General features: G+C 44.3%; 1 protein-coding gene across 1 annotated transcript in view; it reads right to left on the bottom strand.

The window, feature by feature from the left end:
* Positions 1-25,183, bottom strand: part of snx29 (sorting nexin 29) — a 194,254-nt gene that overhangs the window by 52,046 nt on the left and 117,025 nt on the right. The window contains exons 17-18 of the mRNA XM_069665100.1: positions 24,899-24,954; positions 24,374-24,455 (exon numbers count right to left, since the gene is read on the bottom strand). Of these exons, the coding sequence (XP_069521201.1) occupies positions 24,374-24,455; positions 24,899-24,954 (138 nt within the window). The remainder of the gene's footprint in view (positions 1-24,373; positions 24,456-24,898; positions 24,955-25,183) is intronic.

Here is a 25,183-nt window from a genome sequence, read left to right as displayed (position 1 = left end):
TATCAGGGGACGTCTCCACCGACCCATCACAAAATGGAGAAGAGAGAAAACAGACGGAGTTTCATTCCCTCACGTTTGTTTTTTTTTTTTTTTTGGCCTTTTGGCTTTATTTTACAGGACAGCTGAAGATAGACAGGAAATGTTGGGAGTAGAGAGTGGGGGATGACATGCACAAATGATCGGCAGACCGGGAGTCGAACCTGCGATCAGTGCGACGAGGACTGTAGCCTCTGTATATGGGGCGCCTGCTCTACCGACTGAGTTAAACAGCGCCCCCCTCACGTTTGTTTTTAAATGAACATTAGAAACTGTAATCGTGCGTTTGTCCGTGTAAACGGACACTCATCTACCGGAGGCGGACACATCATCAGCACTGTACAACAAACTGATACTACTCAATGAAAATTAATTAATGTTTATCCCAAAGGAGACCGGAGATGTTCCTGTAATTCATCAGACCAGCTACACAAGCCACGGCATTGGCTGGCTGCCCCTAGTGACCCCATCATAACATAGACCCAACTAATCGATGATGAAATTCGCTGCCAACTACTTTAATCATCGATTTAATCGATTAATTGTTGCAGCCCAACATTGACCAACTCTGCACACTCTGTTATCTGGTGAAGGCTTGCAATTGTCGTATCAGACTGACTGTTCCTGCAGATAACAGGTGTACGTGGTGTGAACATACATCAATAGATGCTTCTGGATATATCTTCAGTGATGTTCCTGGAATCATCGGGTGTTTCGGGTCTTTTTACATCATACACCCTCCTCCCGGTGACCCAGCCAGGGCTGATTAGACCCCAGCTTGTGTCTATCAGACTGAATGCTCCTGCAGATAACAAGCGTATGAGTCCACTTGCTTCTATTTAAATCGCAAATCCTGCAATGTGACTAATACACATGCCCACATCGATCACATTTTTACTACAGTATTTAGGGGGGAATTCACTAAGAATGAGTTGCCGCCACTGCTAGCACCATAAACTGCACATAATTCGCACCGTCTATCTGCTCTGTCTCAAGGTCCGATTCACAAAGCAAATTGTGCAAATATTCAAGCGCAAACACGCCCATAAAGTTTCACAGATCGGTGCAGTGTGCTCTTGTTTTGTGTCTGACTGTGGAGAGAAGCTGTCCGCACCTCCGCTCTCTGCTGTGCAGCGCTGCACTCTCAGGCATTAACTGAGCTCCACACTGACAGAGCTCAACTCCATGCACAGATCAATGATGGGCAGGGAGAGGAGGGGGCAGATCTTTGATCAGTTTATTGTAAAGTCCAGACTCGACAGGTGTTAACAAGTTTAACTGTCTGTGCAACAGCAGCTCGTCCTTATAATAATCCCAATCATTCGTAACGGCTCCAGACCGTCTGCCCGTGTCTGTGCCTGTGTGCCGGGTTTGAGCCTCGAACAGCCACAGACTGAATGGTCTCCAGATTATTATAATTATGAAATATATTATTATCAGATTGTTTTTACAGACAAACAGATTTTTTGTTCACACAAAAGGTTGAATTGTCGTCATGATCAGTGGAAACTCAGAACGTGACAGCCCTTATAAAAGGTGCGCCGCAGTTACCACCAGCTCTCTGCAGACGGTAATATTTTCACTCTATCTGCGCGGGGCTGTTAGCGAATGAGGTGCTTTTTTGAGAAGAAAGGGGACAAATGTGCCCCGATTGTCTGCATAATGACTCATTTAAATACACGCAAACAGCACTGGAGCACAGAGACGCACTTTGGGTTGCATTCAACACTCTGCGTGTGCATCGAGAATTAGTCTTTTTGTGTCATTTGCACAGGCTTAGCAGGCGCAAATATCGCACAATCCTTTAGTGAATTCCCCCCTTTAGTTTTTTGTGTTTTAATTTGCCTTATTCTGTTTTCATTCACTCCAAACTGGAACAGAAAATGTTACCGACAGGCACTTTAAAGTGGACTGTGATCACTTTCAATGCACTAAAAAGCAGACAAATCTTTATGTCAGTTAAAATATGCATCTCCCATTACAAAAAGGACGAATAACTATGATTTGTGTCTCGTAATATGAGCGCTGAGTTTCTTTTAGATGCTCCCTTCAAGCCAACAAGTTGCACTAATTCCTAAAGATCAGTGGTGACATTCAGGCTACAAACATATGCACACAGAAATGTTAATAAGTGTAGAAAAGAGGGAATGAACAGACGGACAGCAGTGGACAAAAAAGGGAAGAAATCAATTTCCCTGTGAAAATGTGTGTTTTATCTTTTATACATGTCTTCCCTTTGAGGGATAATTCATTACAACAATCGATGTCCGGTGACATTTATCAGATGACATTAACGACGCCTGCGGAGTGACACTATAATAAAAGCCTGCTCTGTGTTTCCCCTGCCTGCTTCCATGTAAAAAGGCCGGCATGTGTTTAATTTATTCATGAAGTCCCCCATTAGCAGACACACCAGCGACCGCACGCTGCTCTGAGCTCTGCATCCACACATCCACAGTGATGCGGGACTCAAAGTTTGTAATGTGCGAGGAAGCCGCAGCACCAGGTAGAAACCACAAGGACAACAGCTTTCTGAGGAAGCAGTGAAAACTTCAGAGGGAAACATCTGAAACAGGAAGTCTGTGAAAGGATAATTGCAGCGTTTTCTTTGCTTGACATTCAGCTGGAGCTTTAGCCTGGAGGTATCCCGACGAGCAGGTGGAACGAGGAGTCGTCGAGAGCCACATCTGAGACTTGCAGAAAGTGCAGATGATCATTATGCATCTCTCTCTGTGAAGATCCTGGTCTGTTGATCCCCCCCATCTGACAGACGGGCAAACTGAAGGAGTTCCTACTGTGGTGAAAAAAACGGTTTACAAATCTATTTCCAGCACCCCAGGAGAGCCACACAGGGAGCCCACTCGCTCACTTTACAATTGGAAGACTAAGCAACGGCAATGCGAAGGCAGAGGATGGCTCATGTCTTCTTTGAACAATGTACTAACTGGAGTTTGGAGGTGGCTAATGTGTTTTTATTAGCATGTAATAAAAGGAGCTATTCTTAAAAACTGTCAATCAAAATCACCTGTTCCAATAATAGACTGTATAAAAAGATGGACGACATGACAGCTCGCCCAAAGTGAAGCCCAAAGCATCTCTGTCGCCTCCCTGCTGACTGGCTGCAGTATAGGTCATAAAGCCCGCCTCCTCCATCCTCCACGCCAAATACATTTTGTTTAATTTTAATGAGTTATTTGATGCTGTAAAAAGGGCCTGAAATGCCATGATTGACAGCTCTGTTGACAAATACGGCTCCAGAGGGGCTCTGGAGAAGGAACAATGGGAGGAAATGTACCTTAAAGAATAACTCATAATAAATCGTTTCAACCTGGTGAAATATTAAAGGAGCTATATGTAAGATTTTACATTATTCATCAATCAAATATCATTTCTTATCGCCAATGTGTGAAGGGATAGTTGAGGAACTGATAAATTGAGACCTTCCCCAACTTCCTCCATTGCCCCTAACAGCCTGTGGGCTGATTTTTATGTAAAGCACTCGGGATGGATGGATAATGCCAACAAACCACCGGCACCCACAACAACAAACACCAACACAAAGTACAAACAAGACTAAAAAACAAAAAAAGGTTTTATCTAGTGAAGCCCGTCTGGCCAAACAGGAATGTGATTGATGTCAGGGGGAAAAACTAGAGTCAGCATCGGCAGGGAATGCGAATCATGGAGACCTTCAATTGCTTTTGGGGATCAAAACGGACCCACAACTTATTGTTGTCATAGAAACAAAACCTGCGTGCAGCGTTCTCTCACCAGGTGGGTGCAGCTCTCTCCAGCCGCCCTGCCCTGCCTGGCTAATGTTCGCTAATGCTTGTGAAGATTTGCTGGTTTGCCGGCGTAATTTGCCGTTTGTTTATGAAGCACAATGGCAGATCCATGCAGTGTATTTATGATAGAGCTAGTTGGCTAACCTTAGCATGCTCGCTAACGTTATGACTACCAAAATACTATCCGAGTGTGTATATCAGTGTTGGCAGTCTAGCTTGACAATTAAATTTGCCACCTAACATGATCTTCACTGAGGTATTATGACAAACAGTGTTGATTTTGGACAACATGATGCCGGTCAATGAACATGTCTCGTCAAGGAAAAGTAAACAGAGCCGATGAGTTCCGAGACTGAGCTCAGTTTTGTGTCTCTTCGGCAAAAACTCTGGATGCTCGTTCATGAGTGTCCGAGCGAGCGTGTACGAGAAGGTTGACTGCAGTTCTCTCAATGGCCGACCGTGTCGCTAGGAATGAGGATTTTCTGAAAGTTACATATAGGACCTTTAACAGTTCAAACTGTCATGATGTGATCAAATTCAAAACTGAAGAGCAGCAGATAACGCTTGCCCACGAACAAATCAGTAATCTGCTGTCCAGTCCGAGTCAAGCCGTCGTTAACCTTCCCTCCTTCAGCGTGCCTACCGTATTCAGAAAGCACCAAGAGACTTATTGTTGTTCTGCTCCAGGGCCGAAGCTGTAGCTAGCTTAGGGGCTAACTCCCATCACTTTAATATGCCGGCAGCATGCAGCAAGCAAGACACAGGAGAGTGGCTCGAGTCTAAAGGAGGCTTTATTATGCACACACACAGCCTTAACTGTACATTAGTTCTGTTGTTTATACAGCTGCTGGTTGCACTTTTCTCAGTAACACACGTTCCGTTCTCTCTTACTCGCTCTGCCATCCCACTCTCACTTACTTAGCTCTTCCCAAAACAGAGCTACGCTTCTAGTATGAGACCGTGCAACACCAGTGTACCTCAGACAGACTGTATGTACCACTATGTAACCAATATGTAGTGTGCCTCTACGTAGGAGGGTTTGACGTTGGTGTTAAATTTGTTTTGGGTAGGAAAAGGCGGGACGTCAATACTATAGCTCCACCTGCCAATCTCTACTGTCAATAATGTTCTGGTTGACGTAAAAGAAACTGAACACTGGCTGAGGATGTTGATCAGACCAAAGAGAAAGAAACATAAAAACTACAACAACAAACAACAGGAAGAAGGAAACATATTTTCATTGCAAGGAGATTTCAATGAAAAGCAGCATGAAACAAAAGACAAAAGAAGCTTTGGAGCCTGTGAGAGACAGAAGACCAGGGTGTCTTCAAATGTGTTTGTATTTGTGTTTTTTAGCGAGACAGCGATAATTAACAAGAAAATTAAGAGAGTGAGCCAAGTCAAACAGAAGCCAAGCCAGCAGAGCCTCATGTCACTCCTCCCTCTGAACAGATCAGGCCAAAACATTTGGTCAATTAGGCAGAAATTAAAATCCTTTTGGAGGTTTGTAGAAAAGGGACACCACAGGAACGCATGAAAGGAAACAGATGAATGGACTGAGCATGTTTTCCCAGTGTTGGGCAAGCTGCTGAAATGTAGTGAGCTACTAGTTACTCTACATTAAATGTTACGTCACTACGACTGGCTCAATTTACCGCACGGCATTTGGCTCACTTTGCCACATAGCCACCATTTTGGGAAAAAAAAAAACATTGTGACCCCGATAGTTTGATTTTACATACTTGTCATTGAACTAAACTAAAATGCTTCTTTGCCAACCAAAACATGGGCGCTTCATAAAAGGGGCTTAAATGACAAAAAGCGTGCACAGTTGCCTAGGAACATGAGGTGGCTCACCTTGCCCCACTCTCCCCTAATGCCCAATCCCCAAACGCGTCAGTACACCTCTTCTCTCTTTGTTCTGAAGTTAACTCTTGATAAGTTGTAAACCGGCGCTCACAGACTACGCTGACTAATTTTGTAGTGGTTGGTTGTGTTTGCGTATTTGCTGTAAATCACCTGAGTGTTCCTCCGTAACTCGCGTGCTGTCCCCAGCAGCAGAGACGTAGCAGGCATCTGCTAAAGGATTAGACAGTGACGTCAGCGTCACAAGTCATCTGCTGATCCTTAATATTTCAGACCGCAGCAGAAAGCTCTGTGCCCTGCAACTTTGTAGTAGGAGAATGTAACTTGTGTGGACGCTACCGCACTACTTGATAAATAAAAGAGTGAAGTTATTTGATTCAGAAAGTTGTGACGCTACCAGCGAGCTACGGAGAAATGTAGATTAACTACTAACAACGCTATTTATAGCGCGGTTACTGCCCTACACTGATTTTTCACTCATGCCTGAAAACCCCCCTCCAGAAATCAATATATATTTACTGATGCTAAAAGTTTTGCTCTGGGTCTGACGGTGTTACCCCTCGATTCCACAGGATCCGTCTCCGGCGCGTTCCATCTGCGCCGCGTTTCTGGTCCGTCAATAGCGCGAGCCCACGCCCACAGGAAGCGTGTCTGGTCCGCAGTGCAGCGGAGCGCTGGCCCAAGCAGCTGGATTTGTGAGATCACAAGATCGCGGGAGAACTACATTATCCGTGAGAATTGAACGATCACGCGATAACATCAATGTTAGCAGAGCAGCACACAAACTACAGTTCAGTTTGCACATCCGAGGTCGATTATCTGCTCATTTGGAGATCATTTTGTGATTTTTGTGCTTCCACCATGTTGCTCTGCTTTTTTGAAAATGAAAAACTGCAGATAGAGAGGGAGACATAAACAAACTAATAATGCTGATGTGTCTTTTATTTTAAATGTGATCTCATTTCTTCTTTTTGATACCCTTGGTTTGTTCTGAATTCTATAAGACGTCTTGGGAGCAGAAAAGTTCATATTTCTGTATGACTAATTTGTCATAATACCTCTGATAAAAACGTGCTTTATTTAAGTCTGTTCTAAAAATGTTGACCCCGTTTTGGCCCTCGTCTAAGACCCAGTTTTAATTTCTGCCCCCTCTCTGATTGAGTTTGAGACCCCTGATGTAAGAGCATGCTGACATTTGCTTTTGGCTGAGCCTCATAGAACCATAAATTGGCTATAGACGCTTGATCTTAAAAGGGGAATAAACAGGAGTATGGCCATGCTCAACAGACATAAATTGCCCCTTTAGTCCTGTAGTCTGAACCCAGCATTAGCCGACATGTGTGAGCCATGAAAAGTCTTTTGATGAAAGAATGATCAGAGAAGGAGGACCCCTTTGGTGACGAGATTGGGGCCGTCGCCATTACACAAGAGAGAAGAAATAACTTTATCTTTGTTGCATTTAAAAGAAGCCTTCAAAACAAACCCTACAAGAGGAATCTGGGAAAGTAAGGCGTGCAGAGAAGACAGAGAGAGGGTGATTACTACCTTGACTGCAGTAGAGATGTTTATTTTAGAGCTGTGCTGCTCCTGACAGCCTACAGAATTACACACTGTGCCGAGAAGAAGCTGATGGATGCAGATGAGGAAGTGAGAAGGAGGAGGAGGGGTGTGGAGGGATGTTGTTGGAAGAGTGGAGAGGAGGGAGGAGGAGGAGGAGGAACTAAAGCCTTTCAACACAAGGGGCAGCTACAGTTGAACCTGCAGAGAAACGCAAGAATAAAGGGACGAGCGAGAGAAGAAAGAGTGAGGAGGAGGAGAAAAATAAATTTGCTTGCTTTGAAATTACAGTAATGATTTAACGGGGGGATTATCGACTGATGTAATGACTGAGTCAACAAAGAATACGACGAGGAAAACAATGCGTAGCACCGTTTTGGCAGCGTGATGAAGAAATAGGTGGCACTTTGAAAGAAAATAATCCATATTCCATTGTTGTGTTGCTAAGTGGAATCAAATGAAAGCTACACAGAACAGTAAAATACAGCTGTGTGTCCTTTTGACTGACTTGATTCATGGATTCAGTGCTGCTGCGGGGAATAAGACGCTTGTTATTCCCTCACCACTCCCGCCATCAGTTGAAGCAAGCTCCACTTTGTGACCCATCGCTGAGGTCGGCGGTGGTGCAGGTGTAACTGCTCCCCCGTCTGCTGATAAAGGTTGGGATATTTATTTTGGCAGATAAAATAAAGACATTCACCTTTAGTGTGTCCTACACCCTGTGTCTCCGCTCGGGGAGGGGTGGTTGTGAGGTAGAGGTGAGCTCTGACATGCAGAAAGAAAGAAAAAAAGTGCCTCAGAAATGATCCTACCCTCGTCAAAGAAAGACCTACCCTGATGTGCTTTAAATCCACCAGAAGATAGATGCAAACATATTCCCATTATGTGTTACATAACAAGCCATCTCCTGTATATTGTGAAAATAATAACAGGGAATTGAATTGGCTCGATCTTGCACGCACATTAACAGATTACTTTTGTGCTGCTTCCATTAATCAGTGGAATATGAAATAAAAGAAGCAGATGGCGTTTCAAGGGGAACCCTGCTCATTAAAATGTAATGACTGAAACTAAAAGAGAGTGACACAGGAGGGTTTTTCCACATTTTACCCACTACACAAGCTTCTTCTACGTCTACGTATATGTGACGGGGACTGATCATTAATACTGTTTTCTATTTACTAAAGAAAATGTCACATCACTCTGATGATCTGGGCAAACTACACTGTGCCGATGTGCAGACTGGTGTTTTTGAAAGATAGAATTGGGTGGATCCACAGCATAATCCAACTGCATTAAAGGGACGGTTTGCCGATTTTCTACTTCAGTCCTAACATGCTATAATGGGGTGCTAATGCCATTATGGTAGGTGCCTTTGGCGGACGCTATCCGCTTCTCCAATGGGCCCTGGAAAACCTCCGCCAGACTAGGTAAAATGAGTCATCTGGCGGAGGCCAGGGAGCTCGCTAAACTACACTTCCTCCGATGTCATGTCTCGTTCGAAATCGTCAGGTTTGAAATGTAGACTGCAGACCCTAAGATTTTTTAGACGATCTGGCGGTATATTCTTGTCGTATGTCGGATTCTGTACCGCTCTGAGCCATCGCCTGCAGCGATCAATGTTCTTGACTGGAAAATATTTCACTCTAGCGTGTCTCGCTCTGGGCCGCTCCTTTCAGAGGGAGGGGCGCAATGCACGCTGGCAGCAAAAAGCAGAAACAAGTGCATGAACATCAAATGCACTGTAAACACAGAAACTCAGAAAACACATGCAAAAGAAAAACGCTGGAAATGCAGTCAACACAACGGAAATGTTCCAGGCCTGTAGGGGGCGCTCAGTGTAACAGGTTTATTATTGACGGGTCAGTTAGATGCCGCTGGAGCGGAGTGTCTCTGTTGTTCATGTACCGCTGACTGCTGGGCAAAAACATAACCCTTACCATGAGCGAAGAAATCACACAACTTTTGTTCAGGAACAGCTCCTGATTGACAGATAGCTTTGCTAAAATAACCACTGCTAAAGTGTAGCGTCTGTTAGCTTCAGATCTCAAATAGCCGTGCAGCTAGCAGTACTTTTAGATGACTCTGCCCGTCGTCGGGCTCTGAGCACAGTTAAGTGTTAACGCTGCTAACTAGCAGAGTTACTTTGACTGTTTGGAGTTAGGGATAGTTTGAGCTTAGGGAAGACAGTAGCGGGGTGGTTTTCTTGCCGCATTTCGGTCCTGCTCCTCCTTCCCATGTCAGAATGCAAGTTAGCCTCACTGTTAATATCCTGGCTACTGTAATGTTAATGTTACTCCCTCCCCAACCACCGTCCTGGGCCTGACACTCCAAACTCTTGGCGGTCTGAAGCTCCAGTGCTGATTGAGTAGTGACTAACAATCACTAACAATCCCCTGTGCTCAGAGCCCGACACCAGGGTCAGCTGACAGTACTGCTAGCTGCACGGCTAACTTAGACCTGTAGCTAACGGAAGCAACACTTAGCTCTTGCTCTTAGCTGTTACACCGAGCGCCCCCTACAGGCCTAGAACACTTTCCGTTGTGTTGACTGGATTTGCAGCGTGTTTCCTTTCTGGGTTTGATGTTAATGCATTTGTTTCATTTGCGGCCCGTTTCCATTGTTGCTCATTTCTTCTAAAAGAAGCCATTCAGGCCATCGCAGCTCAACTACCCTTGTCGGCCACCATAGATAAGGGTACGTCAAATAAAAGCCGCCATATAATCTATTTTTTAAGGGTAAATATTCATTCTACAGCTTTTAAAGTAACATCAGCAAAGAGTGAATAAGCCAAGTCATCTGAGGCCTGACTGAAAACCCTGTGTGACCTTTTTAGTAAAAAATAATGATGATAATCAGAGATAAACTACTTCATCAGAAACAAGCAGCCCAGAGATTAAGCCAGAAAGTCTATAATGGAAACATAAAGCTGTGCAATGCTGAATATATGCATAACAACATTTAGAGCAGTGTTTATGTGATGATAAATTACTGCAGAGTCAGTTAGATGATGACTGTTTGCATTGTTTGGCTAATTTGCAAAGTTAGATTGAAAGGTCAGAATCTAAAGTGGGGCTTGATGTTATACTGTCAGAAATAAAGAGAGGCAGAGTCTAAGTGCACACTCAGGTACTAAGTGTCAGGAGGTTAACTGCCGTTGAGCTTGCTGGCAAAATGTGGCTTTGAAGGCCCCAAACGACTCTCTTCTTCCCAGGCTTCTTTCCTCCTCTCTCCTCTAACTGGAACAGGCATCAGCACACCAGAAGCTGTGAGCTTTTTATCACTCGATGACTCAGCAGAAGTTCTTTGAGACCAGCGGGTGGCCACCACATATGAGCACTCCACATCTAGGTTGGAAGAAACCTTGGAAAAACCGGTGTGACGCCGCAGCGGGAGGAAAACGGGACACGCTGCGGCTCTTATCTCCGTCTTTTATCACAATTGCTTCACTTATTCTGATCCGTTCGACTCCGTCCCTCCTCCTTCTCCACTCCTCTTCCGCTCCGTGTGCAACTCCTTAAACACTTGAGTAAAACTCAGCCACTGCAAGAGACTCTCTCTTCTCTCTTTCATGTTAACGAGTGAGTCACTGACAAGTCCTGGAAAGTGGCTTTTAGCGGAGTAAGGGGAGTAAATGATGGAGGGTAAGGGCGGGGGTGGAGTGTAGAGTGAAGCGGACCTGAATGGGACTGTAAGAAAGAGGGGAGGGCGAGCTGGAGTGATGAGACAATTAGAGACACAAACAAAACGGTTAAGAGTTAAAGCAGAGAGGGAAAAAGAGATGAAGCAAACTGAAAAATGATATTCCAGCCTGAGATCCAAACGGATGCCTCGAGGCCAAAGCAGAGATCATCACTCTCCCTCCCGACTCCCTCAAAGGGACAACACCGTCACCAGCCAAATCCTGATTCCACCACCGTATACCCGCAGGGAGAGAGGGTCGAGCCACGTCCTCACCCCACCTCCACATTTCCACCTGATAACCACACACCTTTGAAGTTTGTATTTGATGGTTGATGAGGTGACACAGCAGTATTTCACTTCAAGAGTCTGTTCTGTTAAACAGGATGCTGTTTAGACAAAGGTTTTTTTTTCCACCTAACTACAGAGAACATCAAGTCTCCTCCGTAGTAGAACTGATATCATGCCTGCTCTTATCGTAGTGGCCAAAAACTGCCACCCCGCAGACATCTTGCACTCTGCTTCACGCTTATCAGAAGAGGCGTTGTACAAAAGATCATGTGTCTGATCGCTCACGTTTCTGAGCGCACCTGAATGCAGCATCCCCTCCAAAACACAGCAGTGAGGGAGACATGCCCGGGCTTGTTTACTGCACCTACTACAGAGACATCAGTGATCGCGGACAGACTCTTTCTATCGTGTGTGCGTCCATGAATATGTAAGTTAGTTTTGCACTGATGTTTATGTTACACTCCGTTAGCAATGGCTTTGGCCGTGAGTGTATTTTCAGCGTGTTTGATGTTGTCAAGTCCGGTAAAATGTGCGAGAATGTGAGCAAACTGTTAGCTAGTTAAGAGTTGTGCAAGTTGTTTAACCTCTATTCATTGGCTCAAGTTTCTGTGACTTTTTAGTCTTCATTTGTATATTGTTGAGAACTTTGCGCAGGCGCACACTTGTGCTGAGTTAATGTCGTAGCATTACGTCAAGCTTTTTTAGGGAATCATGGATAATTTAGGCAGAATTAAAGGGTAGTTTTATAAAATATCGGCAGAAAAATGACATATCTGCCGTTGCCAATATGTCATGATAGAAATTTTTTGGCACTTTTAGGGAGCTGTCGTGTCCGTCTTTTTATACAGTCTATGATTCCAATAGAACAGCACCGAAACCTTGAGTTAGACAAACGTGCATGTGAATAAAATAATAAAAGCAGAGACTAATATAAAAGGTATCTCTAGGTAAATTAACAGACATAAAAAAGAAAATTATACAGCAATATATATTTTATTTTCAGCCATTCAGTTTAACTTAAATTGAATCAAATTTGATTTTCTTTAAACAAAAGTGTTATTATTTTTTAGATACTTTAAATTACAATTACTTTTCTTTCTATTTTAAAAAGAGACCTATCCTGTTGAGGGTTGCGGGGGCTGGAGCCAGTAAATCACAGGCCGTACAGAGACAGACAACCATCCACATTCACACCTGCGGGCAATTTAGAGTCACTAATTACCCTAATGAGCACGTCTTTGGACTGTGGGAGGAAGCCGGAGTACCCACAGGGATGCACGGGGAATTACATGCAAACTCCACATATTAAGGCCCTCTACGTCCGAACTAAGATTCGAACCAGGAACCTTCTAGCTGTGAGGTGACAGCACTGACCACTGCACCACCATGCTCATTGTGTTTCGTCATGCCAAAAAAACACTAACCCTGAAATTCCACAGGATGTGCGCCGCGACCTCCGGTGTCGAACGTGCCCATTCAAGTCAACGCTCGTGAGTCCAAAGCACGCGCCGCGGTCTGTCTCCGGCGCTTCCCAGAAGCGTCTCTCCTCTCTGATCCGCTAAAGATACACGGCTGGTCTATTTTTGACGGAGGCCGCTTCAAGCACGCACCAAGCTGAACAGAGCAGATCTTTCCAAACAGGAAGTCACACACGAAAACAGCAGACGGCATCCGGTCATTTCAAAATAAAACACCATGTACAGACCGGTACAGACTCCCGTGTTTTTCCATTTTCATAACAACACACTGAAATCTTGAAAAAAGAACTCTTTTAATTAATTTAATTAATTCCTCCATAGTAGAAGCACAAACATCACGGAATAATTTTCAAATGAGCAGATAATCAACCTCCAACCACAGGGTCCACCGTGGTGTTATCACATTTTTATGATTGTTAAGTAATGACATCGATAAAGAAAGAACTCAACAATCAAAAATCATTGAGCTCTAACCAAAGAGTAACCGTGTTCAGCCCTGCCATTGCCAACCATGTCCATCAAAATCTCTGCATCCTGTTTAAGTGCCATCGAACGCGACACTGAAGCCCGTCCTCTCCATTGTGAATCACTCTGGATAAGAGCACTGACTTAAGTGCCTGAAATGGAAATATAATGTAAATCACAGTGATGCTGGAGTCGATGCGCTGCCCGCTCTGCAGCGTTCAGCATTAAAAGCAGCTTCTGAGGGTGTTAAATCTAAGAGAGATGGAAGTACGACCAAGGCGACGCTTGTAATTATCAGCATCATCATTGTAAAACATTCATCATTACCATCATCAGCATAATAGCTATCTCCCTCTGTCACCAGCCAGCCATAATCACTCACATGCACGTACACACACACTCACAACAACGAAGAAATGCACATCGTTAAAAAGCAGAACATCCATCCGTCTTTGAATGCAACACCATCACACACACACACAGCTCCACACACACTCAAAGCCATTTATACATATGGATGTATTATCTCATCTGCATAGATAAAGTGGTCCATCAGCATGCGGTCTGAGCCTGTGGCTGATCACAGCGGCTCACACTGAGCTGCTCTGAATGTAAAGCTCGCCGCCCTGAATGTAAAGCTCGCCGCCTCAGCAGCCACAGGTCTCACGCGCTAACCCGGCAACACCCGGCGGCTAATATAGAAATTAAAGGCGCTCACACATTTCCCGTATTGCCTTTCTCTGGGGGACGGCGGACCGTCGCAGGCAACGGGGCACACATCTGAAAGAGTGTCAGCGAGGACGTCTCAATTATTCATTGAGTGGCTGATTTATGTGGTTTCATATGGAGCATATTAAAGGCTTCGGCTCAGCACCGTGAAGCGAAGGATGCTTTATGTAACTGCTATTAATTGGGACTTTTCTCCAACGGCTACCGTTAAAGGTGATCTACTATGCAAGAAGACAAGCATATGCAGAAAAGATGATACAAAGGTGCTTTTAAAAACGCAGTGTGTACTTTGTACCTGCTGTATCTCTGAGCGCGCCTCTTTAGAAACAGAACAACTGTGTGAAGGACAGAGAGAGGAGGAGAATGAGAGGAAGTAAAGTTACAGTAAACATTATCCCGCCTCATTTGCATGATTAAAAACAGTGAGGAGTTTGCAGAGAGTCCCTGACTTTGTGTGGAAATTATAGGCTCAGCTTTTTGCTGATCAAAGAGAATTACTTATTTGGAATATATATGCACATATCTATTAACGTACAGTATATGTAAAGCAGGCCGGGAGTGGGGCATCAAATGTGCGAGGGCCCAACGCTGGCATGCGGCTTTTTGTAAATACTCTTCATTCACCTGTGTACCTGCGGTGTTTATGTTTCTGTATGCACGCACAGATGGATGGATGGATCGATGCACAAGGACGTGCAAATTTAATCGGAGTTTTTGCAGCAACACTCATTTTCTCCTCCGTGAACAAAATAAGCATGTGTGGATCAAACGCACTGATGGGAAAAAGAGGAAAAAGGAGGAAGTGTTTGTCTTGGTCTCATCTGGGAAGGCATCCAAATTTCGTTAGAACTCATGATCAGGAGCAACCTCGCCTTCAAACTGCACGATAAAAGGAAAAAGACAAAAGCCTGGGTGTGAGGCAAAGGAGACAGAGGGGGTACAAGGGTTAAAAAAAAAGACTGATGAACAAGAGGGAGATGATAAAGGAAGGAGTAGAGGAGTAAAAAATTACATCATGAAATTTATATTGAAAAAAAGAATGGTCATGCCTGTCAATGCACGATGCAGGCTGAGGAGCATCGTGTAACCCGAGGTGTGTCCACAAACGATTGACTTCTCATCACGGAGATGCATGATGCAGCGCCGGAAGCAGGACTTCTGGGACTGGTGTTCGCACAAGGAGGTGTTGTACAAGGAGGTGGAGACGTGACGTCCATCATTATATACAGTCAATGGTCAGCAGTGTGCATAAATGTATGCCTGAAGGGGTTAAAAAGCTAGTAATCAGACCTCATGTTATACCAGCCTTTCCTTCCTGTGCTGATAACTTAGATGTCAAGATGTTCTCAAAGAGTTTTGCTGACTGATGCCCTAATTAGCTTGAGGGAAACTGCATTTATAAGGAGTTTAACTTTCAGACGCCCAATCAGAGTATTTGTCTTTGTTAGCAAACAAAACTTTATCAGAGCTCCACTGTGTCAGCTGCTGCACAAAGAGAGGATCCCCCCCACAGCTGCAGCACCGCAGGTATGACACCCAGTAATCAACGACCTGAAAGCTCCCATCAGACAGCAGAGAGCTTCTCAGTGGGACGCCACCCCCCTCTCCCCCCCGAGTGTCTGGGAGGGAAAATGTAAAATCAGAGTCAGATAGCAAAATTTAGAGTTTATGTTGTGTGTATACTTTAATTGTTCTTTTAACCGTGTTTACCTGTATTGTGCAGCAACTTTAAAGTAACTCTGTGTCAACCTTTGTTGTTTCTAAATATGCTACACAAGTACCATGTTTCTAGCTGAACTTCTATCCCAGAACTTGAAGCTCAGAGGATTCACCGCTGTCATCCTCTGACCTCGTAAGATATGACAACAAGGTGATGAAAACTTGTTGGATGTTGGACGAAGAGGACAAACTAAATGCACCATGTGGAGAGAGAAAAAGATTCGGAAGCTGATAGAGACCAAATTTTGGGAAGCATGGTCGCAAAAATGACCGAAAAATAGAGCTCAAGTCTGCAGCCACACTGTAAACAAGTTAGCATGCTAACTTTATCATTTAGCTAATAACACTGCACTCTCTGTGCTGCTGTACTGTTAATACTAAGGGTGCTTTTACACCTAATTGTCACAATGTTGCATTTTGCCTCCAGTTTGGTTTGTGTTCACACGGCAGCTTTGACCAGCAGACCAAAAGTTTTAATGTGTGAGGAAACTGCTCTGTGATTGGACAGAGTTACTTTTAACCAACATTGTTCCGCAGTTTGTTCAGTTGTCAAGTTTTTCACTGATCAGTTTGAACACCTCTGTGTTCTTGTGTGCTTCCACAAGCATCTGTGAAATTGTTTGGTCAGCCCATATGTCTATTTCCTCGTAACTCCTCCACGTCTATCCTCTTGCTGCCTGGCTGTCTCTGCAAGTGTCAGCACCCGTTAACAACCCACAATGCAATGGTTCGTTTGCAACCGGACCGAGTCCCGTCTTTGCTGGCAAACCATGGTCGGGTGTTTGGTCCCCACCGGAGTTCGCATGTGTGTTCTCACCTGTCCAAACGAACCACACTTTCAGGGTAAAGTCCCAAAGTCAAAGCTGTCAGGTGTGAGAGCACTCTAAAGCCCCTTTCCCACTGGTTAAAAAAACTGCTAACACCCACTAACACTCTGCTTTTTTGCTTAGTGGGAAAGGCTACAATCGGCATTCAGACCTGGGTCAAATGACTCTGCAGTAGACCCGGGTAATTATCGCCTCGGCTCCGATCGGCATTGATGGGAACACAAAACCTGTGTCGACACACTAATCTCCGCCCCCTTTCCGTCGTGATGCTATGCTCCGTCGGTAACTTCTGCGACTCCTCGTCATCTCAGCTACAAATTCTGCCCGTCTCAGTCCGAGCAGCGCTCGAAAATTTGTCGGCCTTGAGTTTGATAAACAGACTGAATGAGTTATAGATACAATAAAGACCTAACCACTGTAACATCTTCACTGTTTACTAACCCTGTTTCCGGCGTGTTTGTGACTTCAGACAGAGACGCAGCAGAAAATGGACAGAAAGGAGTATACTCCACTGGCAATGGGAAATAGAGACAATCGGCATTTATAAGCGGGTCTTCTCGGGTCTGAAAAACACGCTACATTTAGGTGGGAAAGGGGTATACGTGTTTTGAGCTAAATACTAACGTTAGCATGCTAGCAAGTTTATAAAAACACTTCTAACATGTTGATATTCAGTGGTAACCATGTTCACAGTAAGTGCAGCCATTTAGCATGCTAGCAGTTGTGCATTAGTAACTGGCACAGTGTGCTGCGGAGGCCGATTGGAGTGTCATTAGTTTTGACTGTATGTGGTCATAAACCAAAGTATTGGACATATTCGAGTTCTAAGCAGATGAGAGCATTTTAGATGAAAAGTCCTCCTCCTGAGGGGAACATGAACGTCTCAACAGATTTCATGGCAATCCAATCTGAAGGCTGTAAATGTCGAACTCATTTTGGCGCGAGAGGAAAAGAAAGAAGACGACCAAAATTAGAAGAATTCATCATGCAGGCGCTCCGAATATATGTGCCAAATTTCATGGAGAACTATCCAAGAGCTGCTGAAATATTTCATCCCTGACTGCAGCAGAACTGAAAAGCCATTTAGATCTCCTTTAGTTCTCCGCTCTCTTTCTTAAAGTTTATATGAGTTTTCTCTAAACGCCTTATTGCACAAACACCTCCACACATCCTGATAACATAAAACTAGTCCGCAGCTCATTTACTGGGGGAAGAAAAGAGTTCCTCATCAGCTTGTGACTGATGCTCTTTCCGCAGCACAATGCCAGCCTAAAATACACAGGTGATAAAAACACAGACACTCCCGCACCCAACAAATGACTCCTCGTGTTCGTCGACGGCGTGCAAATGATTCTTCCTTCCCTCCTCATGATAACCTCTATTGTTGGTAATGTGTGGGAGGGAGACACTGATTCGCCGCGGCCGGTATAATTCTCTCATTATGAGTTCAGAAGGGGGAAAGAAGCACAGCGAGGGATGAAGGCCCAGAGGCGCGGCGTGCCACAAAGAGCAAAAAACCCGACTGATAATGGAGCAAATCCATCAGTCTCTCGCTCTCCGTCTGTGTCTGTCTCTTGTCATCCATCCACGGGCCTTACTGAGCTTCAGATGGAAGTCATTTCAGAACTGTTGGAGGGAAAAGTGGCTCTGAGGAAATCCAGACGGGAAGTACAAGCGGTTTTAGCGGCATCGTAATGCCGCACAATCTGCTAGAGATTGGAGCGGAGGCTGAAAAAGATGGGCAGAGAAGGAGGAGATGGCGCAGGAAGGAAAGACAACAAGCAGGAAGCCGACACTTAAGGACAGAGGTGGAGGTTGGAGCAGCCTTTCTTCTTCTTTGGTTGAGTTAAGCAGCAGAACAGAGCTGTTAGCGTGCTTATTTCAAACCACAAGGTTGCTGTGACCTAACTTAGGCTCCGGCTACGAAAATCCCATTCACTCTCCGAGCCTCCCAAAACCCTCTCTGGCTCCGGCTACGGCTCATTGCTCTCATCATTGGTTCAATTTTGCAAGCATATGCGTGTGTGTGTGTGTGTGTGTGTGTGGGAGAATGAGAAGAATACTGAGGGAAGAAAAGTCCATGCAGCCGCTAGAGGGTATTTTAAAGAGACCCCTGCCTTCTCCTCCTGATGCTCTCCGGTCTTTAAGGCTGTTGGCTCGGTGTTCAATCACCACAACAACCTCACCTTAACAAACAATGACTCCGGTAACCTTGGCCATCCATTAGCCTGTCTAAGAACAAAAGCAGTTTCCATAGGGAGCCATTAGACGAATATAGCTCTGGGAGAGGAAGTATCCAATACGACAGATGGGCTCTGCTTTATAGCAGCTCCAGGGCTGGACAGCAGTCTCGCAGAGAGCGTTAGTGAGAGGGAAGAAATCAGGCTAAATCAGGGAAACACATGGAAAACATTCAGGTTTCATGCTGGAGATGATCCATAAATGTGGAGCTGCAGGTGGACACTGATTATTGCCCAAAGCGTGGCAGATATCCGCTCACTCCAATCATTTCACACACTGTTAACTTAACCGTTATTGCTTATTTAAAAAGCGTGGGATTTCCTAGGGTACAGTCTAGGAACCCACTGGCTATCGTCTCAAAGCCTCTAGGAGAGACGGCAAACTTTCCTGTGTAGCCAGTGGTCAGCAATAAGGACCTCCTGCCGAGACTTCCCTTTCTGTGTGCTGCATGTTTGCTGTCCAGTTAGCAACTTGAGAAGCGACCACGTGTTCAGATCAAGTGCAGTTTAAATGGTAAATGGACTGTACTTATATAGCGCTTTTCTAGTCTTTGGCTATGCCACCGGGAGCAATTTGGGGTTCAGTAGCTTGCCCAAGGACACTTCAACATGTAGGCTGAGGGAGCTGGGGATCGAACCTCCGACCTTCTGAATAAAAGACAACCGACTATACCACTGAGCCACAGCCGCCCCACAGAGGCTGCACTTTGGCTAACTACAGCCGTATGAACCAGAAAAAGTTATTTACTTTACTAACGTGTCTCGCCTCTGCCGAAATTACAACATCATGATGCTGATTAGTAAAAAGTTAAACTGAAGCTTTGTCAGGTCCGTCCTCGAAAGGACAGTCAGACGGGGACGCAGCAGAAAAGAGACCAACAGGAGTATACTTCACTGGCAATGGGAAAAGAGACAGCGGGTCTTCCCGGGTCTGGAAAACACGTGTCAACGTGCTAATTTTGGTGGAAAAGGGTGATAAGTGTTTTGAGCTAAATACTAACGTTAGCATGCTAGCGTGTTTATAAACTAACTAACTCTAATGTGTTGATATTCAGTGGTAACCATGATCACTGTAAGTGTAGCCATTTAGCATGCTAGCAGTTGCGTAACTGGCACAGAGTGCTGCGGAGGCTGATTTAGGCTGAATGTCATTAGCTTTGTCTGTATGTGGTCATAAACCAAAGAGTCTCAGTTTCACTGTCAATAGAAAGTTACACAGAGGCTGCACTCTGCCTAACTACAGCGGTACGAACCAGAAAAAGTCATTTACTTTAATGGGTCCGAAATAACAAAATCATGATGCAGATGAGTAAAAAGTAAAACTGAAGCTCTGTCAGGTCTGTCCTCAAGAGGAGAAGAAAACTACTTTTAAAATGCTTGTTTGTTGAACGGAGGTCGGATCGATTATTTCTGATGCATTCGAGGAAGTCGGAAAATCTAAACCCTGATCGGCTTTCGCGACACAGCATCAAGGGAATTTGTCGCTCAAGTTAATATTTTTGATCTAGAATAGATTGTTAGCTGAACTTGCTGCACGTCTGTTTATAGAGATTAATAAGAAGTCTATTGTTACATGATGAGTCAACACTACCCAAACTACAAATGTTCGACAAACAGAAACCAGAACACTTCCCGTGCCTACAGATTCTATTCTATTTATTAACCACAGGAAGATACAGATTATTGTTTGTTTGCATGAAAGATTAGAAGGTTGGAGATTAGCCCCTGTTTGTGCCTGTCATGTATTCACAGAGCTAAGCATCAGATTATCTGGAAAATAGCAATCTTTGAAAACTCGACTGGTAATTTATTAATGCTTGACACTGTTCTGAAGGTATTAACAGGATTTTCAGTGCTTTTTGATCATCATTTATTAATCCTTATATCTAAATGACAAACGTCCCTGCTCTCTTAATGAATGAAACATTAAAACATTAGTGATATTTTGTATAAAAAAGTAAACCTTTCACTTTCCTGGACAGTATGAGAAAGAAAGTACTTAACACTTAATCACCTTTGTTAGAAATGCTTTTAAAATCTCTTTAAATCACACAGCAGGGGAAATATTTTGACATGCAGATGATCACGAGTTGATGAGGATTGCTGGAATAACTAGAAGGACCAAAGATCAGAGGGGACTTCCTCTTTAGCGAATCAGAGGCTTAACTCCGTTACACAAATTAAAAAGGTTATACATTGGAGGAACACACAGGAGCTGGTGATGTACTACATCGCTCTCTAATGAATCCTCCAATATGAGATTTTATGACAGCGCCATTAGGAAGCACCCTCTGCACAGATAAGCTCCCAAATTGCAGCGAACGCGTCACTTTCCCAACATTTTACGCAGGTTTTAAAAATTAGCTGCTTTCCACATAAGCCTTTTACCTGCGCCAATGCCAGGAAATGCCCCGTTCCAAATCATTTGGATTCAGATATTTTTATCACAGTGTCTTCTCTTCAGTGGGGAGCGCAGAACCGACAATCCCTGCACACGGGCCTGAGGATGTAATTGGCAGGAATGAGAGGAATTAAAACAATGCATCTCATTTGCCATTGTGGAGCGTCTGCTGCCCTGTCGGGAGGATGGAGATTATTTCACACACACACAAAAAAAAAGGTGTCGGCGCTCCCGGCTCGAGCCCCGCGCTGAGAATTTACATCTATTATGTATAAGTTGAGCCGGGCTGAGCTCTGCAGCCACTCAGTCCTGACTATCAGTTAGAGCTGAGGATGTGTCACCTGTCTCTTCCCGTCCCATATGGTTTCCCCTGACTAACGTTACAGCTGTAGCTCCTGGCTACGGAGCAGATAACAGCTCAGTGAGTGTGTGTGTGTGTGTGTCTGACAAGTGGTTCTGTACAGCATAAAATAAAGTGTGTCGACTGTACAGATTTTCATGTATCTGTGTGTCTGTGTTTTTTTTTTGTCTGTGCCACAGCAGCAGACGTGTGTATTCATGTGTGCCAGTGCAACAGCCAATCTGTGTGTGCGCGTGTGTGTCTCACGAAGCTGAACCAGGGGATTGCATGTCTAAGTGTGTGTGTTTCTGTCTCACCGGGGGGAACTGGTGGACGGCCGCGGTGAGGGAGCTGAGGTGTAACACCTTGTTAATGTGACAGACATGGTAAAACAGTCACACAGGGTCTACTTTAGTCGATATCTTGACAGATACACCGAGTAGCAGCGGTTTGGTTTGTTAAGCTGCTCTTGAGTTAAGTTCCTAACACACCTTGCTTAGATAAGTGCCCTCCACGCAGCCAAGTGTTGTTGGGGTGTTGTCATTTGAGTGCCATAAGGTTTGATACGACCTGATTACAAAGTCGGAAGTGGCACTGCAGAGAGAAGCGGGGATTGTTTTTAGGTCTACAAAAGTTTTTGGCAGGTAGCAATAGATTACAAGGGACACTGCTTTGTTAAAAGGGTGGCGAGGCAAAAAGGGACTCTCGATTACAAACAAGAAGTTTTTAGTATTTTCTTTTTTTGGTGCTTGAACATGACATAACATTCTAGACAACCCCATTTTAAGCCTAAAGCCTGTTCACTTTAGCAAAACAGGATTAGGGGCCCTATCGTACACCCGGCACAAAGCACAGAGGAGCCTAAGTGTCATTGTTATTTTCCACCCAACGCAGTTGTCATTTTCACTCCCAGCTCCCAAGCAAGCGATCTTGTACCAACGACAGCGCCCGTGAGCATGTTGGTCTTAAAATGAGGTGGCAAACAAGAAGCGCATTACTATCTTGAGGACACTGAAAGCGACTGCATCATAGACCGACAAAAACCTGGTCCTAGCCGGTTTACAAAAGAACAAAGGCTGAAATCCGTTGTGTAAATAGCAACACTCCTGCCTGCAGGCGCACCTGGCTCTTATAGGGAATGACAGCGGATACTCTGATTGGTTTAAATCATGTTACGCCCAAAACACACTGATGAATAACCAAGGGACTTTGCGCCTTGTGCCTCACTTTGCGCCCAAATTGTGCGCCGCTTAGCTAGCAAAAGAGGGTCAGAAATCAGCCTTTAATCACTTAGCGCCATGGGCCCTAAGAGTCTAAAGCCATGCTGTTGGTTCGGTGAAGCTTTGGAACATATTTGAGCTGAATGCTGAACGCCTAGGACACACAGCAGCACGTGACGGCTGCCTTGCTGAACTGATGCAGCTCACATTGTTGCGGTGTCGGAGCAAGCAGAGTGTCAGCTGCAGCGCTGCATCCGTCAGTCCTCTCCATTTATATTGAGTTTTCCTTTTATAGCAGCCATAAATAATCAAATGTTTGATGCTTTTTAATACAGATTTAACTTATATTCGGTTTAGAAAGAAATCCAAAACAGTTTAAAGGAAAGTTTGAGTTGAAAATATATATTTATTTTGTGTCTGTGACATTCTGTATACTACAGATAAAGACATTAAAACTGTAGTGAATGGTTTAATACTGCTGGTATGAGATCACTTTGACTATCCACGGATCATTTTGTTGAGATCCGAGTGCGTCTTGCGTAAAGAAAACGCCTCTGATAATATAGATTTGTGGTGCTGCCGCCGCAGTGTTGCGCAGGCTGTGTGGCTGCTCTCACCTGTTAACATGCAAGCCTAAATAAAAAGCAACAAGCTGCTCATGTGTGAAGTTTGAACCTAACGTACAGCTGAGGCTGATGGAATTAGTTTTGCAGGTATCTGAACATAAACTAAAGGCATCAACATAAAGGTCTGTACCAAATTTCATGGCATGGCAGTGTAGATGTCAACCTGATGGTGGTGCTAAAGGAGAAGTGAGGGGAACTGATACATCAGATCTTTCATCTGGGTACCATTAATCCATCCATCCATTATCTATACCGCTTATCCTGTTCAGGGTCGCAGGGGGCTGGAGCCTATCCCAGCTGTGGGCAATTAACCTGACAAGCATGTCTTTGGACTGTGGGAGGAAGCCTGAGTACCCGGAGGGAAGCCACACATGCACGGGGATAACATCCAAACTCCACACAGAAAGACCCCCTATGTCCAAACCAAGATTCGAACCAGGAACCTTCTAGCTGTGATGCAACAGCGCTAAACGCCCGTGCAGCCCCGTACCATGAATGCCTGCATACATTTTTTTGGTTGAACAATTTGGTGAAAGTCGAGATATTTCAAGAGGAAAAATCAAAAGATCAATCAAGTCTTGAAGATGTATTCTTTGGATACCATTGTTTCAAGTCAATGCATGTAAAAGTTGTTGCTTTCTTTGTAGCGGTCAAAGTGTTGGAGCGACAAACAGATCAGATGTTCACACACCGTTAAAACACTGCTAGCAAGTCTACTAGTGTGGCTAAAAGCAGGACTGTCCTGACCTATTAAATAAAAAAGATGGCTCTCTTTGCGCACTTGAGCCGAGTTCAGTGACAAAAAAGCACCGACTGCGACAATGCTAATGAACATTGATGATGTGGTATTAATGCAAAGTTGGTTTAACGTATAATTACTTCAGAGATTGCAAATTTGTTCCCTCGCTCCCCGACTTAATGAACTTGTAACACCATCACTCTTTTGTTTCGTTGAGCTCACAAAAACCTCCCACTCCTTTTCTGCCTGTGTTTTCATCAGCTTCTTTGTCCCCTGGGTTGGGTTTCCCCACAACATATCCGTGCGCGTACTTCTCCAAGTAAAAAAAGAGAACACTGCTCAGACAGACAGATGATAAAGAGGCTGAGTGTACCTGATAGACGTGGTAGGCGTTGGCAGCTCGGCCCTGCAGGAACACAGAGGGGATCCACACGTTGATGAGAGCACGATGAGCCCTGAGTGGCACAAACAACAAACCATCCTCACTGCCGTCATCATCATCATCATTATCGCCTTCATTATCATTATCATTGGCAGCAGCAACATCAACACTGAGTCAGCAGTTTGCTTGGACAGCTTCACAAAATTACAGCTTACTCTGGCAAAACACCAAATCTAACTTGGTCATAATCTGAGAGTGGGAGAATGAGTGAAATTAAACAGTCTTTATGCGTTGCTCACAGGTAAACTAAGGAAATAATTATTTAGAAACTCTTAAGCTGAGAGAAGATATATCTTATATGCACTATACTGCTCTTGCAAGAAACAAAGTGAAAGACAGTCTAAAGATAAGAATGAACTAATTAAAAAAAAAAGGGTGTAGATCAGAGAAGGACAGAGAAAGACAGAGTGAGGGGGAGAGTGTAATGGACAAAAAGTAAAAAAGAAATATCCTCACGTCTCGAAATCTGACAAGCTGGGATCATCTGACGTCTGGCTTAAATCACCTGGAACCTGTGGAAAAAGAGAGAAGTGGAGATTGATAATGAGAGAGAAACAATTAAGGACATTTGTTACATACACAGTGCAAACCTATAAACAAATATAGCACTCACACACACACAGTGCCCAATATGGAAGTCTTTCTCTATCAGGGAGAGTTGTACTAAATGCGATACTTCTGCAGTTCCCAGGGGGTTCATGGAAAGATGTTAAGTTGCTCAACTAATATAAAAACATATAT

The sequence above is a fragment of the Semicossyphus pulcher genome, unplaced genomic scaffold, assembly GCF_022749685.1.
Source record: "Semicossyphus pulcher isolate SPU_LCO1_2020_fin unplaced genomic scaffold, fSemPul1.0.p SCAF_16, whole genome shotgun sequence".
NCBI lineage: Eukaryota > Metazoa > Chordata > Actinopteri > Labriformes > Labridae > Semicossyphus > Semicossyphus pulcher.
The sequence above is the reverse complement of the archived record's forward strand: the minus strand, read 5'-3'. Positions and strand labels throughout refer to the sequence as shown.